The sequence below is a fragment of the Notamacropus eugenii genome, chromosome 3, assembly GCF_028372415.1.
Source record: "Notamacropus eugenii isolate mMacEug1 chromosome 3, mMacEug1.pri_v2, whole genome shotgun sequence".
NCBI lineage: Eukaryota > Metazoa > Chordata > Mammalia > Diprotodontia > Macropodidae > Notamacropus > Notamacropus eugenii.
In genome coordinates, this window is record NC_092874.1 from 42,624,332 (window position 1) to 42,644,364 (window position 20,033).

At 41.3% G+C, this 20,033-nt stretch overlaps 1 protein-coding gene across 2 annotated transcripts in view; it reads right to left on the bottom strand.

Moving 5' to 3' along the window:
* Nucleotides 1–20,033, bottom strand: part of LIMD1 (LIM domain containing 1) — a 77,054-nt gene that overhangs the window by 28,751 nt on the left and 28,270 nt on the right. For both annotated transcript variants that reach the window (XM_072651386.1, XM_072651385.1), the window contains exon 3: nucleotides 10,303–10,404. In XM_072651386.1, coding sequence (XP_072507487.1) covers nucleotides 10,303–10,404 — 102 coding nt within the window. The remainder of the gene's footprint in view (nucleotides 1–10,302; nucleotides 10,405–20,033) is intronic.

Here is a 20,033-nt window from a genome sequence, read left to right on the forward strand (position 1 = left end):
CCAGGGCATGGCATACCATGGTGGCATTTGACTGGGATGGAATGGAACACAAGGAGATAGGTGATCCATGGAGTTTTCTGCTCTTTGAAGTGATCATTTAATCAAAAAAGTCTGAGAAGTCCTGGTCAAAGTACAATCTTTGTGAACTATCAAGGTGATACTCTGAATACTGAGGCACTCTTCTCCTGTAGCTACCCAAATTAACTTAGAGTTAGTTCCCCTAGAGAACTCATATCTATAGTCTTTCCCTATGACAGTCAAATCCATTTTTAAAAGAAATGCCAGCCTTCTCTTAAGGTCTGGAGAAATGCCATGAGGCTTTGATGGCTCACAGAGCTCCAGAAAAGGTCTGATCATGAGCCTAGGATCTGTGCTAGTTAAAGACCTCATGGCATATGCCAAATTTAGAACACTCAGATCATGGGTGCACACAGAAATTTAGAATATGTAGATCATGGCTGTACACAGAAAATATGTTCCACAAAATTCTAATGATTTTATTCTGAGAGGCAAGGAAAAAAGCAAAGAATATTTCCAGACACCACTCCAAACTGCCTTAGGGGTCCAGGAATACTGAATGCCAAATGGGTAATTGGATTATAAAGAAAAGAGAGAACTGTGAGACCTCAATTGATCAAAAAGACCAGAAGAAAATCTTATTTGAGTTTACTGCAGGAATGAACCAATAGCTTTTTAAATTCCTTCTGAAATCACTTTGCTTATATATGGAGTGGTTTCTGAAAACCCAAGAATCTACCAATAGGTAAGATCTCAAAGGATCTGAACTTGATCATGGTGACCCAACTATAGTAGGTAGACTGTTCCTCAACCAGGCCACATAGTTAATCAATTCATCCATCCATCCATCAACAAACATTGGGGTTCTCTTTATTTGTGTTTGAGAAACAAAGGTTTGGGTTCCTTTAAGGAGTAGGCACATTAAGTCAATCTTTTGCTTGATTTTTAAATTTTAACCATCTAGTTGTTTGTTGGAAACAAATGCTTATTAAGATGAATGGAATCTAACAGGACTTCCTGATGATAACATTCTAAGCAAAAAGCGTAAATTTGATCCTCATTTTTATTTTTACATTCTCTCTTCCTAGCCATAAACTTCCCTCCATCTTATTATTTTTAAATTTTCTCTTTTTTGCTTTACTTCTTTCTTAAATCATCACTCACTCCTTTTTTTTTCTTTTATATTCTTGATCTATAACTTTCCCTTTAGGACTCACTGACTCATGGAGTTCAAACAAATACTGAGTGTGGTAAATTATTGGGGGTAAAAAGGAAAGATCAAACACCTCAGTGTTATTTTTGAGATCAAAGAGTCTAAGAAGGAATATGCCTATAATCAAAGTTGTTGGCATATGAGATTTTTCTTGCTTAATTTCCTTTTTGTGGGGGAACCTCAGGGTGTGCATGCAACTTGTCTTGTATACAGTTATAATGACTTCTTTTGGTAATCATTTCAGCTTTTCCTCTGATAGGGAATTCACTAGTATTTCTACCACACCAGAGGAAGCTGGCAATGGTTACCTGATGGCCCAGCATACTTGCTTGGAAATTATGTTTGAAAATGCAGAAAAATCACAGTAAATAATAATAATGATTTTTACAGTTCTTACTTTGTACCAAGTTATCTTATTTGATCCTCACCACAACCCTGACAGGTAGGTGCTATTATTATCCCCATTTTACAGAGGAGGAAACTGAGGCAAACAGAGGTTAAGGGACTTGCCCAGGGTCACACAGCAAAAGTGTCAGAAGCTGGATTTGGACTCATTCAGGATGCAGTAGTCTATCCACAATGCCTCTTATACTTCAGTATGTTAATACCCCAAAGATCTGAGATGCTATTGGTATGGGCAGTCTCTCCATGAAAGCAGATAGTACTAACCTCTAGTCCCAAAACTGTTCATGAGTTACTATGTCTAAAAATTCATCACTCTGTGACCAGCTTGATGCTTATTAAATGAACACATAGGCTGGCCAGTTCTGGGACAACATACACATGATACCAGCCTTGTACTCAGAGGACCAGAGATAGATTTAGAGGGACCTTAGAGGCCTTAAGGCCAACGTCCACATTTTACAGATGAGGGAACTAAGGTACAAAGTGTCAGTTGGTCAAGGTTGCATGGCAAATAAGTGTCAGGATAGGAACCTAGGTTTTCCTTTGCTACTTTGTTACTCAAAGCCTTTGCTTACAAGAGATCCTTCACTATCTCCAAACCAAACCCAAGTCATGTCATCATTTCTCCGGTGGCACGGTCTTCTTCGGCCACAAAGGACGAACAGCAAGAGCCACCTCCATACCAGACTTAAGAAAGGAAATACTTTCAAGCACAGTATAACACTTTAAAAGCATCATTTTATACCTAAACAGTTGACATACTTATTATGTTACTCTTTTCTAGTCACTGAAGTAGATCCCCTAATATTTTCTTTGCTTAGTTCTCCATTCAGTGAGACAAAAATGTATGAATTATCTACCATGTGCAAGGTACTAGCGATATAAAGACAGAAAACAAGACACTCTGTCTTCAATGAGTTTGGCAGGTTGAGTGTGGGGGTGACTGGGAAGGACCTCCTCCAGAAAGCGGGATTTGAGTGGAGTCCTGAGGAAAGCCAGAAGACAGAGGTAACAGGCATGAGGGACAGTCAGAGAAAAGGCACAGAGTTGGGGGGTGGGGTATCATGTGCAAGAAAATCAAGAAAGCAGGTAATGCTGATTCTAGATTCTACAAGATTCTCTAGATTCTACTCAGAGGGCAGTAAAGGGTCAGGAGATTGGAAAGGTGGGAAGGAAGCAGGCTGTGAAGGGATTTCAGCGCCAAACAGAAGATTTTATATTTGTTCCTGGAGGGGATGGGGCACCAGGGGAATTTGTTGAGTGAGGGGAGTGGTGTGATATGGTCAATGGGTATATCTAAGAGGAAAATATAGGGAGGGAGGGAAAATGCCAGAGGAGCATAGAGAGCAGGGAAGCTTAGATTTCTTTGTGCCCTCGATCCCTCTGGCAGTGTCGGTGATGCCTATGAATCTAAACTTTAGAAGAAGCTCAAGCAGCTAAGTGAGGATGGATTGGGGTGAGGAGAGATCAGAAGAAGGGAGACCAACCAGAAATCTATTACCACAGTCTAGGCATGAGAACTGAGTCTTGAAGAAAGAGAATACTGAAAGCCAGAGGTGAGCAGGGAGTTTGTTCCAGCAATGGGAGGTGGCTTGTACAAACAGAGAAGCAAGAAATGGCATGTCCAGTTTGGGAAACAGCTGTCAGTGAAATTTGTCTGGAATGTAGACAGTCTGAAGGGGAGCTCAGGAGAGCAAGAGAAGAGGGAGAGGTACAGGCAAGTAGTGGAGAGCCTAAAAAGTAAGGCCAAGGAGTTTGGATTTTATACTAAAGCCAACAGAGATTCATAGAAGGTTTTAGAGCAGGAGAATGACATGGAGCTTGGTAGCTGAGTAAATGATGGATGGTAGATGGAGTGAGAATGGAGGTGGGGAGCAGCTAGGAGACTCTTACAGTATTACAGACAAGAGGTGACAGGGCCTACTTAAGGTGGTCACATCCTCTGAGGTAGGATAAGGAAAAGGAAAAGGACAGAGATGGAAGATGCTGCAGAACGTGGTACCTGATTGGATAAGAGGAGCGACAAAGAGAGAGGTTTCATATCTGGGCAATTGGAAGGATGTGCACTTCAAAAGTATCCTTAATGTTTAATAATTAAGACTTTTCACTGATTCTAACAAGCCTTCATCATAGTTAGATCAGTTCAGCAAAGTTCTACTTCAACTCAAATTCAATATTTTTAAAGGTCTTCCCTCTCTCCCTTTTTTTCTGGGGTATACCAGAGGTGGTGGGAGTATAAAATGGAATTCCTTTACTCTATTTTGATAAAAAAAAAAAAACAGATAAGGGGGAGGTCATTTGGATTCCAGATGCCTGTTCCACTTAAGTCAGCATGTTTCCAAAATGGTATCTAGGACCATAGGGTTTAGATTTGGGAGGGATTATCTGTTGTATCTCATTTATTTTAAAGATGAAGAAACTGAGTCATAGAAGTTAAATGACTTATCTACGGCCCATGGAAAGACTAGATTCAAACCCAGATCTTTGTTCAAATATTTTGAAAAGTCTCCCTCCTCACCACCCTGCTGCCTTTCCCTGCCTGCTGTCTTAAACAACCCACATTTCTATAGTGTGGTTGGCAAAGTGGTTTACATTTGATCCTCACAAAAAAACTAGAGAGGACAGAGCTATTATTATTTGCATTTAGAATGTAAGGGACTGTTTTTGAATAGAGACTGTCATTCTTCATACTTTTCCCAGCACCTAGGACAGTGCCTGGTACAGTAGGCCTTAATAAATATATGTTCATTGATTTTACAGATGAGAAAACAAAGGGTCAGAAATGTTAAATGATTTGCCCCAAGCCACACAGCTACTAATCATCTGAAATGAGATACAAATCCAAGTCCTCACAACTCCCAGGATTTCCCCACTAACTGGACTCTTGGATTTCTTGGTGTCTTAGACCCCTCTGGGAGGCTGGTGAAGTCTCATATTTCTATGATCCTATCTCCTCTTTACCTGTCTTTATGCCTTTAATTTATTTCTCTTGTCTTATTGCCTTTTAGCATTTCCAGAAACATGCATAGAACCAAATAATACTGTAATACAAAGAATGGGCATCCTTGATGTACTCTCATATTTATTGGAAAAGGTTCAGTGTATTGTACTACTGTGGTTTGTTGTCTACATTCATAGAAGAAATACTAAATTTCAGTTAGAGATGAAAAAATAAAGATGTAATTTTTTTTCCATCTAAGTTTTTGGGTCTCCTGAAATCCTAGACTGAGAACCCTTCTTTCAGATCACAGAGATACTGGTTTAAAACTCACTTAAATGCTATGAGATTTAGACTGGTTCTTGCTTCTAACTTCCCCAAGGAAGGGTGGTATCTATCCTGTACTGAAGGACCTCCAGAAATGGGAGGACCCACTTTCTCTTGGGAATCTATTCCTATGTTTTGTAACTCAGGCTTCCCATAGGGTAATCGGTAGGACAGGGAACCTTGAAACCCATTTATAAACTGTTACCACAGAAGCAGTCAAAAAAAACCATCTCCAAAGCAAAGCCAAGCAACACCCTGCAGCCATGAACACCAGCATGGTGAATGGGCTAAACTTAGCTGTATTTGCTCCTCAGCCCCCAAAACAAGTAACTGTTTAGCAACAACTGAGTCCACTTGGAATCAAACCACATGTGGCCTTGCTCTCTTGGGAAGGGTTTGCCCTGGATGATGCCTAAGGAGAATTCCACTTGACCTAACAAGCACAGCTTAACTTTTTTCTCGTTCTCTCTCCAGCCGCAAGAAAGGCGCCAGCGTCCCTTAAGAGACACCCTTCAACACACGGTCTTCAGAAACACAATGTACATGGCCTCCTGCCAAAGCAATTCCTGCCCTCTCTCGTTCAGGAAGGCTTGCCAACAGCTTCCTGCAATAGCGTCTGGTGGTGTGACAGTCTGATATACATGCAACATGCTGGGAAGGGCGCACAGATACACACAGATACACACAGCTCACGTCCCTCATGCAGGCGGGTGCGAGGCTGTCTGCCAGAGGACAGAACTGAGAAATGAGGACGTTTTACAAAAAAGAAATAGAAAAGAATAAAAACATCCACAAATCAGACAACTGTTAGGGTGTCCTCTATGAACATTAACCATCATCAATATGGCTAAAGTCAATTTGGGTAAGTGAGGAGTGAGTAAATCTAAGAGGAAGCTATAGGGAGGGAAGAAAAATGCCAGGGAAGCATAGAAAGCAGGGAAGCTTGGATTTCTTTGTGTCCTTGATCCCTCTGGCAGTGTCTAGTGATGTCTGTGGATCCCCTCTCAGAATCATGTTTCTAAAGGCATATAGTAATAAGATTACAAAGAAAAACAACTATACTGAAACACAATTATTGAAACATTTAAAAATAGATTTATGGACCCTATATAGAGGACAAAGCACAATACTAGATGCCAAAGGACATGAGTTCTGCTTCTGATTCCCCCACCAATGGAAGCACCATGTTAGAGTGGGAAGGATATGGTTTCTGCTCCCGATTCTGCCACTAATGGAGGCACCATGCTAGCATGGGAAAGGCACTGAATCTGAAGTCATAGGATTATAGACACAGAGCCAGAAGGGAGCTCAGAGGCCATATAGTCCAAGCCTTTCATTTTACAGATAAGGAAACTGAGGCTCAGAGAGGTAACTTAAAATCACAGATTTAGAATTGGAAGAGATTTTTTAAAGTAATCTTGAGGCCCAGAATAGTGAGAGTGATTTGCCTAAGGAACACAGGGAATAATGATCAGAGGAAGACCCTTTGATTATTTCCATTTTACTATGATCTGGGTTCAAGATCTGGCTGTAACACTGCGTGATCTTGAGCAAGTCATTTTAACTCTTCAGGCCTCAGTTTCTTCATCTGTAAAATGGGCAAGATAGATTCAATGACCTCTAAAGTCCCTTCCAGTTTAAATCTATCACCCTAAAAATTAGCCTTGTGATCTTGGGCAATAATACCAAGAGTTTCACATTTACATGGTGCTTAATGGTTTACAGAGTGATTTCTTCACAACAACCCTGGAAGGGATGCAGAATAAGTATTATTAGCCCCTCTTACAGAAGAGAAAACCAAGAAAAACCTGGAAACTCATATGAACTGATGCTGAGGGAGGACAGCAGAACCAGGAGAACACTGTACACAGTTACAGCCACAGACTGACTTCAACAGACTTGGCTCTCCTCAGCAAAGCAAAGTTCGAAGACAACTCCAAAGGACTCATGATGGAAAATGGTATCCATGTCCAGAGAGAGAATAATTACAGAATCTGAATGCAGATGGAAGCCTACTATTTGCTCTCTCTCTTTTTTGTTTTGGTTCTTCTTTCTTGTAGTCCATTCCATTGGTTATAATTATTCTTTGCAACATGACCAATGTGAAAATATGTTTAATGAGAATGTGTGTGTATATATATATGTATATGTATATGTATATGTATATATCAGATTGCATGCCATCTTGGGGGGAGAGGGAAAAAATTTGGAACTCAAAAGCTTGTGGAACTGAATGTTATAAACTAAAAATAAATTAATTAATTTTTTAAGAAATTAAGAGAAAACAGAGGTTCATAGAAATGAAGTTATTTCAGTAAGGACCAAAGTGATTGAGTGAAAAGAGTCTTGGATTTAGAATCTGAAGTCGAGTTTGAGTAGCAGCTCCCTGGCCACTTAACAGCTGTGTGACCCTGAGTGAGGGGTCACTGAATCACTGAAACACTCTGAGCACCAGTTTCCTTATTCATAAAATTAAGAAAATAATGCTATTACTACCTACATCAGAGGGCTGTTCTGGTGAGCACTGCCTTATAAAACTTAAATAAATATAATTATCATTTTTTCCTTTGGCCTAGATCAAGATTCAGACCCAAGTCAGGGGACTCAGAAGTCCAATGCTCTGTCCACATCATGCAACCTCTGTTCCAGCCTGGTCATCATTTTCTTCATCTGTACAATTAAGGGACAGAACTGGAGCAGATCCTTTTCTAGGCCCTAAGAATCTATGACTCGGTGAATCACAAAACACACGCAGAAGGACCACTAACGACAAAGGACCGCATAAAAGGGAGAGTTGCCATGGTTTTGCTTTAAGAGCCAAATCTCAGGGGACAAAGGGAGGTCAATTCAAACAAAGGGAAACTAGCTATTGGTGAGCAATAAAAGACGGGGAACAATCACAGCCCCAGAGAGCAGAGAAGGAAATAAATCTTCCTCTCAACAGAGAGTAGAAGTCTATGGATATGAAAGGCACACAATCAAATGCTCTTCTGTTGATTTAACTCAGATGTTTTTCTTTCTCACAAGGAAGGGCTCAACTGGGGATGAGGGTGAAACTTTACCTTTAAATAACAAAAAAAGTGGGATGACGAATCATCTCTATAACCAAATTAATCTCTGTAAGGCTACCGGATACACCAGAGAGAAAGCGCTACCTTGGGAGCCAGAGCAGGGGTGTGTTGGAGCCAGCTCATAGCCAATTGTTAAATGTTCAGAGCGGACGTGAGCACCTTTGAAATCGGCAGCTTACACAAATCAAGTGTGATTTATATTTTGGTGACTGTCTAGATTTAAGAAAGTGATGGAGAAAATTTTCATAATAATGCAGATTAAATTTTAAATTGTGTCACACATACACTTTTCCTGGAGTTGTTAATGGTGGTTAAACATTTACCAGCACTCTGGTTAGGAGGAGCTGGGCTCAAATCCTGGCTCTCCCACTTAGGACCTGTTCAATTAAGTTCAGAAGCTCAATAAATGATTCTTCCAGGATTCAATAAACTTCACTTTGGTATTTTAGGAAGGTGGCCACCATCAGTTCAATCAAAGTCAACTTAGTTGAGAAGAGCCCCCACTGGAGCTGCTGACTACAACACAATCAGGTGTGGTAAAGACATTTAAGGACCAACATGCTCTTTCATATATCCATGCCAGAAATTTAAATGCCTTCGGGTGATTTAATTTTAATTTTAACTTTAATCACACAGGGATCCTACACATTTGATAATTTAATATTGGGGCTCATTAAATCATTTTGGTTCATTTACCTTAGCAGTGGTACAGGAAACTGGTTACTTTGGTTCACAGACAAGATCACAATTCTTCAGCTGAAAGGGACCTCAGAGACCAATGAGTCTAGGCCTCTCACTTTACAGGAGGAAACTGAGAGCCAGGGCAGTGAAATGATTTGCTTTACCATAGGTGTATTAAGTGTTAGAGGCAGGATTTGAAACCAGGTCCTACATCTAGAGTCAGATGGGCAGTCACTCATCTGACAACAACCAGCACCTACTGGGATAGTAGGTGATAAGTGTACTGCACTAGGCAGAAAGAGATGTAAAGTTTAGATAAGGTCTGACCCAGGCTGGATCCTCATGGGGATTATAGTCTAGAAAAAGAACAATCTACAAAGAGATATCTAAAATACAAAATATTATATGATAGATCTATTAGAAAGGTACAGAACGAGGTGCTCTGTGATGACCTAATGTCACGGTTGTTTTGTCTTTCTTCTGGCAGTGAGTATGAAACCTATAATGAATATGATTTGTACAGGGAGGCAAAGGCGAGAATGCTGTTTGAAGACAGAATGCCAGGAGTTCAAACTGGGGCTCTGACACTCACCATCTGTGGGACTGGATAAATCACTTAAGCCCTCTAGACTTTTTCCTGTTTCTTCTTAATAAAAGGTGCAGTTTGGAGAAGATGGTCTCCAAGAGCCCCTCCAGCTGTAAATCTATCATATAATATCATTAGGGATCTCTGATTATATCAGGGTGAAAAATTCCCTCATAGGAGGGGGCTCCCCTCCCTCAATGAAGATCACACCAGTCAGGGATTTTTTAGACAAGTTGCTAGGGAGTTGCCTAAATCACCAAAGTGAAGGGATCTACCCAGAATCCCACAGGATTTGAACTTTTCAAGCCTGGGTCTTGGTCTCCTTGACCATGCTGCCTGAACCCTAGACTGTAAATCAAATTTTCTACAAAGCATGAGAGGAGAGGAAGTCTGAGTGCTTAAGGGAGAATCTTCTTTCCTATCAGACTCCAAGAGAACCCTTATGGACCAAAGGAAGATCAGTTGCCTAAACTACAACCAGAGGGTCACTTTTAGGCACTGCAGCAAATCTGACCCAAATATCCTTTTTGGGAAATGGATGAAGGAAATTGACATTCCTTTTATGGAGCCCATAGGAAAATCTGAACCTACACTGAGTGAACCAACATGTCACTGTGAGAGTCAATTTCAGACTCTGAAATTACTACTACTACTACTACTACTACTACTACTACTACTACTACTACTACTACTACTACTACTACTACTACTACTATAGCCACTACTACTACTACCATTACTATTTCTACCACTACTACCCAATTGGAGACCTTATAAATTCACTTTACCCCAATGGACCTCAGCTGTAGAATGCAGAGGTTGGACCAAATGATCTCTACGGTCCTTTTTGGCTCTCAAAGAGATGATTCTGTGACTGCTTGGAGCCCTCCTTACTCAGGTCCTGGAGGTTTTGTCTTCTGACTCCCCCTTCCCACAAGGGAAAGGGCACAGAGATATTAGCTTTATTTATAGACTAGGATTCTCTCTCCTCCTCTTCTTCTTTCTGTTCTCCCCCAGTCTATACTTCCCTAAACTCAGCTTTAAGGGATGGAGACAAACTTACTACAGGCCCCACAGGTGAAGCAGCTATCATGGTAGAGGTTCCCCATTGCTTGGCAGGCTTGGTTGGCTCCAAAGACGCCCTTATTGCATTTCACACATGCTCCTAGAAGGGAAAAAGGAAACAAGACACTGTGAGGGAGGATAATCAAAGAGAAGTGGCATTACAAGACAAGCGTGGTCTGTCTCTCCATCATTAATGGGCCAGCTATTATCAAGTCCAGTTGATTTGTCCTCTGCATTTACTCCTTGTACTCTACTCTCACACTCACCACAGTCTGGTCCAAATGATCACTATTTGATACCTAGATTATTACAGCAGATTAACTTGCCTTATACCTCACCCCTCACTCTGTGACCTAGCCAAACTGTTCTTCTCTCTGTTCCTCATAGACAATATACCATTTCCCTTCTCCATGCCTTTGCACTGGCTGGTCCTCATGTCAACAATGCACATCTCATAGAGTCCCCTTCTTCCCTTACAATGCAACTTGGGCATCATGTTCTATCTGAAGCTTTACCTGACTCCCTCTACCTACTAATGCTCTCCACTCAAACTATCTTGAATTTAATTACTTTGTACAGATTTTTAAATTAGCTATACATACATGTGTATACACACATCCATACATATACACATATGTATATGTACAATCAATCTTCAACATTTGAGCATTTAACTTTCATGACTTCAAGCATTATCAATATTTCATTAGTAATCTCATTTTCACTTTCAAGTTGACAATCACACATATTCATAGCTATGTGTAGTACAGGAAAAAAATGAAAAGTGGATGTACAAGTTTATAGCCATAAAAAGGAGGAAAGTATTCATAAAAGCGCTCATGAATGAATTCACTCCAGAAAGCAACCTCTCAAGAGAGTGATGAGGGAATTGAAAAATGGAAAAGTGGCTAAATTTGTGGGTAAATGAGATGGTGGTCACCTGAGGCTGAGGGAGCATCCAGCCTGGGCCACTAGGTCCTGTCCCAATTGGCCAGGCAGCTAGGGATTCACCCCAAGGCATATGCTTTTCATAGAGGAACAGTTCAGTCATTGAGCCAAAAGGGAGATTAGAGATGGCAAGGGTTGCCCCATTCCCTATTGGCCTCTGCCCCTCCCTGTCCTGTCTGGGGTTACCTTTCTTCTCCTCTGTTTCTCCCCTTCATGGTTACTGTGTTAGGAAAACTGTATATTGTCAGAACTAAGGTTTGGTTATAAAGAATCATATGTAGTAAAGTGTATTTTCAGCAATTTCTAATGAAACGTTATAGTTTTTCACAGTCAAAGAATCCCTTCCCCCCATTTCCCATAGGTTTAATGCATCAACATTCACTTTTCGGACTTTCATGCCATTTTCTAGGAACGTTACACCCATGAAAGCTGCATATGTACTGCATATGTATTTGCCTCCCCCATTAGTATATAAACTCTTTGAAAGCAGGGATTATTTTATTCTTTGTACTTCTACCCTAGCATTTGGCATGGCGTCTGCCTCATAATAAGCACTTAACATACACTTTTTGATTGATTCCAACTCAACACCAGTGTGGTAGACTGCGTCTTTAAGATGAATTAGGTAGGATATATCTTAGAGCACACTTCCTGGGGGATATGAGGACACATCATGATACAGAGTAACTGGAGACATCTTTCCATTTCTTAGTACTTATCTATAAAGGAAGGTAATTCTCCTTGGCCTAATGCCGACTGTTTAAACATGCAGGTGCTGAGAGCTCCCAGGCATGAAGGATTTCCTAGAACTCTACTTCTTCTGCAAATGTCATGGCCTCATCACCTTGTTACTCTGAAATTTACTGAGCTCCAAAGCACAAAGCTGATGAAGCTGAATGCTCTATAATCTTCATCCCATAGAGTGAAAGTTTGGCTTACCTCAGTAGGGGTGTGGAAGAAGAGATGAATGGAAGTGTATAGATGGGGGGAAAAGTCAATCACAAGCATTTACTGAGTGGCTACTGGAGCACTACTGGTTTTATAATGGCCAAAAGATGCTCCTTTTTTGTACCCCTAGAACAAAACTCCATGAAGCCAGTACAAGGAAACATGTCACCCTGCACCGACTCTCTCCAAGATGGAGTAGATAGGGTGCTCCCCATTGCTGTGACATGGATCAAAGGTACTGTGGTTCCTCTTTACCTGAGAATTATCACATTCAAGGACATCGACAATCAATCAGGGAAATGAGGTGAACCAGAACACAGTAACTGCAATATTGTATAATGATCAACTGTGAACGACAGATATTCTCAGCAACACAATGATCTAAGACAATTCCAAAGAACTTACGAAGAAAAATGCTATTGACTTCCAGAGAAAGAACTGATGGAGTCTGACGCACACTTTCTAAACTTTCTTTTTTTTCTGTTTGGTCTGTTTTCTTTCACAACCTGACTAACAGAAATAGTGCTTTATTGCACATGCAGAACCTATATCAAATTGCTTGCCTTCTCAATGAGGGGGATGGGAAGGGAGAGAGAGGATTTGGAACTAAAAAAAATTATAATGACTATTTTAAATGGTTTACATGTAATTGGGGAAAGAATAAGATATTTTTAGAAAATAAAAAAATACAATAAATCAAGAAGCATTTATCAAGAGCCAATTACATGTCAGCCATTGGGTTCAGCACTGGGGATACAGAAACAAATATGATGCAGTTCCTGCTCTTGGGGTATTTACATTCTGTTGAGGCGGGGGAAGTATAAAGAAAGCTCACATCGGAGAGGTAGTGTGGAAATATGGGTGGACAGCTAGCCTTGAAACCAGGAAGATCTTGGTTCAAATCTTATCTCTGACAAATATTGAACACGTGACCATAGGTGACCACTAGGAAATTCTCTGTGACTATATCATTGCAAAGAAAATATAATTCAAAGAAGATGTCAGTCTACACTGGGAGAGGGATTTTACTCATCCTGGATTTCCCAACATCAATGAAATCAGAGGTCCGATCCTGAGGAGGCAATAGCAAGGAGGATGATGGCAGATCAGGACAGGCTTTCTCTGTAGGAAGGCACGCTTAAGCTGAGCTTTGAGGGAAGGTAGGAATTCTTACCTTGTTCCAACATACCTTGCCTGCTGAATTTCACCATCTTCCCCTTCATACATGCTCCACTGTGGCCAAACCAGACATTAAGCTGGTTGCCCAACTGAACACTCCATCTACCCCACACACACATCCACGTGAGCCATTCTCTTGTGCCTGGAATATCTCCCCTCTTCACCTCTGCCTTGCTGAATCTCTATATTCCTTCAAGGCTTCCTCCCTTTAGACTTTCCCCATCCCCCTTGCTGAAAATGTTTACTTCCTCCTCAGAATCCCCATGGTGCTTTGTTTGCTCTCTCCTTTGTCCCATCCTTCTCTAGCTGATGTTACCCTTATCCCCCCACACATCATATCCCAGGAAGCAAAATATAAGCTACTTGAGATGATTTCCCTTTTCATATTCATATTCCTAGCATCTAGGACAGTTCCTTCTATTCAGAAGGTGCTTAATGAATGTTGAATTGAAATTAATTATGTACCCTATTCCTGAGTCAAAGAAACATACTTATTTGGCATTTCATGTTTAGCATAGCCAGGTACCCACAGCCATTACAGAATGTTTAGAAATAAACTTTTTAAAGGAATAGTGAAGTTTTATTGTTAGGTCTCTTTTTTGAGGGCCAGGTTTAGGCCTCCAGAAATGCATAGAGCTAAAAGCTAAGAGTCATTTTGACTCTTAACAAGTGGCATCCTTAGTGATGTTAGCCCTGGGGGAGGCCTGAGCATGGAGGTGGGAGAGAATAGAGAATGTTCTAATACACAAAAGGTGACTTCAATATAAAGGTATTTTAAGATTCAAAAGAGAGAACATGTGGTACAGCACTAGAGGGGGAAGCCCTCCAAGTCAAAAGGAATAGGTTCAAGTCCTGTCTTTGACACATCCTAGCTGTGTGACCTTGGGTAAGTCCCTTAACTTTTCAGAGTCACAGGCAAGACTGTAAAGTTGGAGATCAGGTGCTGTTTTATGATCTGTGAGAGAGGAGAGCTAATGTCCTCAACTCAATCCTGAACACCCTCCCCAAAGACACTTCTGTCTTGTGTTTGTTAGTCACTCTTTGCTCTAGGGGATGATGAAGGTAACTCTGTTGGCAATTCTAAAATGTATTCAGACTAGAAGAAACATCAAATTGAAAGAAGAAATTAACAAGAAGAGCTTGTTTCTTACTATACCCACCTATTCACCTCTATACACACTCCAACACCATTTACTCCCATTATTCAACGGCATAATTCCACTATAGAAATCTTAATCCACTAAAGAAATATATTTCACAAATAGGTGAGCGACTGAGGCCAGTCATTAGTCACATGAACAGAGTCACTCCACAAACCCAGAGGAGGGACAGTCTTCCTAGATAAACCAGCTGACCAAAATAACACAAGGAAAGGACCCAGACATTAAGATAAAAAAATGTTAATCATCAGCCAATCCTGCCTTATCTTGAGACTGCTCACCCAAAGAGGCATTTAAATAAATAATGAGTCAATTCCACTAGTGTGAAATTAAAATCTGGACTTGGCTCTGCTCAAGTTAGTGGGTTAGGGGTGATCACATCAAATCACACATTGGGGTGTGATGTTTGAAGAATTAAACTTACTGGTAGGAAACTTCCCCAACTCCAGGGCATTCTCCATGTTGTGTCTGATGTCAGTTGATCACTATTGGAAATCTGTCAAACAGTTTCCTTCTGGAGCCAAGTGAAGTGATCTTGCAAATCAAGGAATATTCCTCTCTGGAGACACCATGCTGACAGTGATCTGTCTAGGCTGATTCACTCTCTTCTGTTTCTGGCCACAAATAACTGATCTATTACCAACCTGAGAGGCCATGAGAGAGTGATGAACCTTGAGTAAGGGAGACCTGGGTTCAAATGCTGCCTCAGATACTTACTAGCTAAATGACCTTGGACAGTTACCTGTCTGAGGCTCAGGTCACTGTTTAACTCCTACAAATGTGACTGGCCCAGAATTACATGGTAAATGACAGAGCCAGGGTTTGAACTAAGGTATTCCTAGACCTCTAGCCCTCAGCCTGGCACTTGTAGGGTCGGTCATTTGGCTGGTGTAACCCCTTCATTTTAGGGAGCAAGGAACTGATGGCCAAAGGTGTTAAGTGACTTGTCTAACATAGTAGAATCAGAATTTGAACCAAGATCTTCTTCAATCCTAGAGTCTCTCAGACCCAGTGCCCTCCAATACATCTCAGACCTTCCCACCCTAGTTTCTTACCAGTCTTCATCGGTAAAGGCAGGTCTTGTTACAGTAGGGAACCAGACTCCACGATTCCTGACTCTCAATCTGTAATCATCTTATCTCTATTTGAGAAACTGAGCAGTTCATGATGACAAAAGAAGGAATCCATCTTGGCAATGAAATGGAAATGGGAACAAGGGACCTCAGTTTTGTCCCTTATTCCCCTGGGGTTTCTCAGACACCAGGGGTACTTCTGGAGTACCCCTGGCAGGGAACACTTGGAAAGGGTTTGACTGTTTTCCTGACAACAAGAATGGCCACACCATGAGAAAATTGCCACCACTATAAGTCTAAGAGGCAACTGTATTGTGTGATGGATAGAGCACCAGGTACGGAGTCAGGAAGACCTGAGTTCAAATGTGGCCTCCGACACTAGCTGTGTGATGCTGGGCAAGTCCTTAGCCCTGTTTTCCTTAGTTTCTTCATCTGTAAAATGAGTTAGAGAAAAAAATAGCAAACCACTCTAGTGTCTTTGCCAAGAAAACCCCAAAATAAGATTATAAAGAATCAGAAATGATTAAACAATGACAACAAAAAAAGTCAAAGAATGAGATGGGAATTTGGGGAGGAGCAGCTCATCCTTTTGTCATCCCTCCCCCCCAGGCAATGACCACCCTCTCTCCTTCCCAGCAAGCTGGGAGAGAGTGTGTGGGTGCAGGGTATAATTCTATCAAGAACTTCCCACTGCCTTTGCTGGTGGGAGGTTGTCTGGGAGAGCAGGTGGGTCTGCCACCAACAGCAAGTGTAGATAGATCCTTCATGAATTCCTGAATGCAATTCTGGGAGCCCTAAGTCAGACAATGTGGTTCACTCTCCTCTCATTCTGGGATCGGTCCATCATTAATGGCCTCAACACCAGCCATAGGAATGAATGAATGGAAGTGTTTGTGTGTGTGTGTGAAATAGAGAGATAGAGACAGAAACAGAGAGAGAAAGAAATACAGAAACAGATAGAGAAAGAGAGAGACAAAGAAAGCATAGCCAGTTCTCTCTCTACCCTCTTTTCCTTAACCTGGAAGAGAGCCCTTAGGGAAGAAAGACAGGAGAAGCTCATAGAAAACCAAATAAAATGCAGACTGAGCTCACTGGAAAACCCTGGGCTGTAAAAGCTGTTTATATTTTACAGGTACAAAGGATGATTATTCACCTTATCTCACTGAGAAGTCAGAATAATCCTGTCTGTACCCAGGGCTTCCATCAGAGGCACTCCTAAGGTCAAGAATATGTGTAGAATTTTTTAAAAATAGATTGATATTCACAAAATCTGTGGGAAGGGAGGATTGGTTCATTTGGATGCTCTAAAGCTAGATTGGGGCACAGTGGAAAGAAGTCTGGGTTTAGAGTCTGAGGATCTGGATTCTAATCCTGGCTCTGCCTCTTACTGCCTGTCTACCCTTGGACAGAGGATTGTACCTCTCTTGGCCTCAGTTTCCTCATCTGTAAACATGGGGGGGGGAGAAATTAATAGAATAGATGACCTCAGAAGTCCCATCCAATATACAAGTACCTAGCATTTCCCCAAGGACTTAGAGAAGAGGTTCCTTTCTTCTCCTCCCACTCCATCTAAAAGATGAAAAAATGAAGGCACAAAGTGGACTGTAATTATCTAAGCTAGATGGTGATGAATCTGGGGTAGATTCTTTCTACCATCTTTCTCCCATCTGGTGCTTCAAAAGACTCCCAGGCAGAGAAGAATCAGGACATAGTTTTGATTAGAGACTTCAATTTTCTTCCTTATTTTTTACCTTTTGTATTCAAATACTTTACTGATTTTTTTTTAAAAAAAAAGATCATTGTTACATACAAAAAAAATCATCATCACTGCTTTTGTAACAATGATATAAAGTTCAGCCAAACCAATTAGTCCACTGATCATGTCTGAAATGCATGCCTCCTTCTGCCCCCTGGCCACCACCTCTCTTCTAGGAGACCAGAGGCATGTTTCATTCCTAGGACTCACATCACATTGCTGCACTGAGCTAATATCTTTGACATCACTGTGGTCATTGTATGACTTGCTCTGCTGATTCTGTGTACAAGTCTTCCAAGTCCTCAGACTTCCTTCTGAAAACCCAAACATGGACCACTCACTCATCATTTCTCTGAGTAGGGTTCAGCACCATGGCTAGTGCCAGACCTTTCCTTCCCTACGCAAAATTAGCCCCTTTTGTCTCAGGGAGTCAGGAAGACTTGGCTAGAAGTCATCCCAACACATGCTAGATGTGTGACCCAACTTCTCAGAGGCCCAGGCAACTCTCTAAGACAAGAAATTGCAGAACAGTTGCTGATTTGCATTTGGTAGAGTGAGTTTTTAGTGCATTTTGGTAGAGTGGTACAGTGGATAGAGCACTGGACCTGAAGTCAGAAAGACCTGAGTTCAAATCTGACCTCAGACACTTCCTAGCTGTGTGGCCCTGGGCAAATCACTTAAACCATTGGTCTCAGTTCCTCATCTGTAAAATGAGCTGGAGAAGGAAATGGTGAACCACTCCAGTGCCAAGAAAACCCCAAATGGAGTCATAAAGAGTTGGCCACAACTGAAATGACTGCACAACAAGATTAAGTTTCTACCCTAGAAGTCACTCAAACCAATGAAATCACAGTTCCAATTAAAAAACAAACACATATTGAATTGAAGTCCTACTCAGGTGCTCCATGGTCTTGGAGGTTACCAGAACACTCCAAGCTTATGCCAGGACAGTACAAGAGCTGACAGGTCCCACCCAGTTGGAAAAGCTTCATGGCCCCTGCAACCAACAAGGTAATGAAAGGTCTTTCAGGGCCCTGTCTGGAAGTTCTTTTAGCTCTACTATAAAAATATGGTGGGCACTCAGGGTTACAAGATCATAGTCCCACGAGAAGGGACTACAGAGGTCATCTAGATCAATTCTCTCATTTGCCAAATGAGAAAACTGAAACTGAGGGGTTAAGTGACTTGCCAAAGGTTTCAAGAGGTAATATCAGAAGTTTGATTTGAACCCGGGTCCTCTGACCTCTCCAGGAAGTCAACATCCTCCAGTGGTGTGGAACAGTGTGACCAAAAAGGAGAATTCTGGCAAGCAACTGAATGTTGCTCATCCCAATCTTCCACTCCTGCTCTAACCCCAGATGAGCTTTCTTTGGGTCACATGGACCTCATATAGTCTGGAGGAATGGTTATTTTTGGCCACCTCTTCCCACTTCCTGTCTCATGACTGTCTCCCTAGCCTCAGGTGAGGACCACTGACCACACAGGATAATTGAGTCCCTTGGCAATCTTTCTAGACTCAGAGGAAACAAAGCAGGAATGACTAACTTGATGGGGGAAGAGAGTGGAAATGAGGGATATGGCATAAGGCCAGAATAGGGGTACTGGGAAAGGTTTAGGACACTGACAATATCCTGGCACTCCAATGGATAAAATCAGTGACAAACTGAATAAGTTTTTTTTTTTTCAGCATTAGAGGTCAAGTTTATGGGATTATGCTGTTTGGCCTCCTTCTGGACATCTGATATCCAAAAGGAGAAGCCAAATTGAACTCTTTGTAAGAGGTCTTGGACAGATCTGAGTGAAACTGGATGCAGAAATGGGCCCACCATGGCTTGGCACCAAGGGACATTCCTCCTCCCTTCCACACCCTGACCCTGTTTGTCCACAAGGCTAAAAATAACATGAACAGGAAAGGGCTTAGCAAAAATGCTTATTCCTTATGATGCTGGGCACTTGACCAATGCAAACAGGGAGAAAAACTATCATCTACCACCCCCTCCCAAGATGCCCTTGGAGAAAAGCTGAATTTCATATGCTGCCACTCCTACTTCTGTTCTCTTCCCCTCATGCCCTAATTATTATCTTTTAAAATTACATTTAAAAAAATGAACTTTATGCAGCTATAATGGCCATGCTTGACCCCAAAGATGAGCTAAGAAAACACACCTCCCTTCCCACCTTCACTGCCTGTAGAAACAGAATCTTGGATATAATTCAGGCAGCATTGTTTGGGGTGGTTTTGCTTGAATTGCCTCCTCTCTCTCTCTCTCTCTCTCTCTCTCTCTCTCTCTCTCTCTCTCTCTCTCTTTCTCTTTTGATCTTTGTTACAAGGGATAGCTCATTGAGTAAGGAAGAAGAGAAAACTTAGAAATGAATGCAATATGATAACAAAAGTGCTAAATCTTTAAAAATCACACAAAAATAAGTTATATGTTATCAATATCTTTTGTTTTTTACGTTACAATCATTTCTGGATGTACCCCTAACATACCTCCAACCCAGCATGTCTTCCCTTATAACAAAGAAAAACAGTTAATAGCATATTCAGTTTCCTATAGCCACTTCTCTAAGAAAAGAAGTATGTTTCCTTATTTATTCACCAGGGGGACCAATATTTGATATTACAATCAGGCAGTGTTCACTATATTCTAGTCTTCATTTCCAT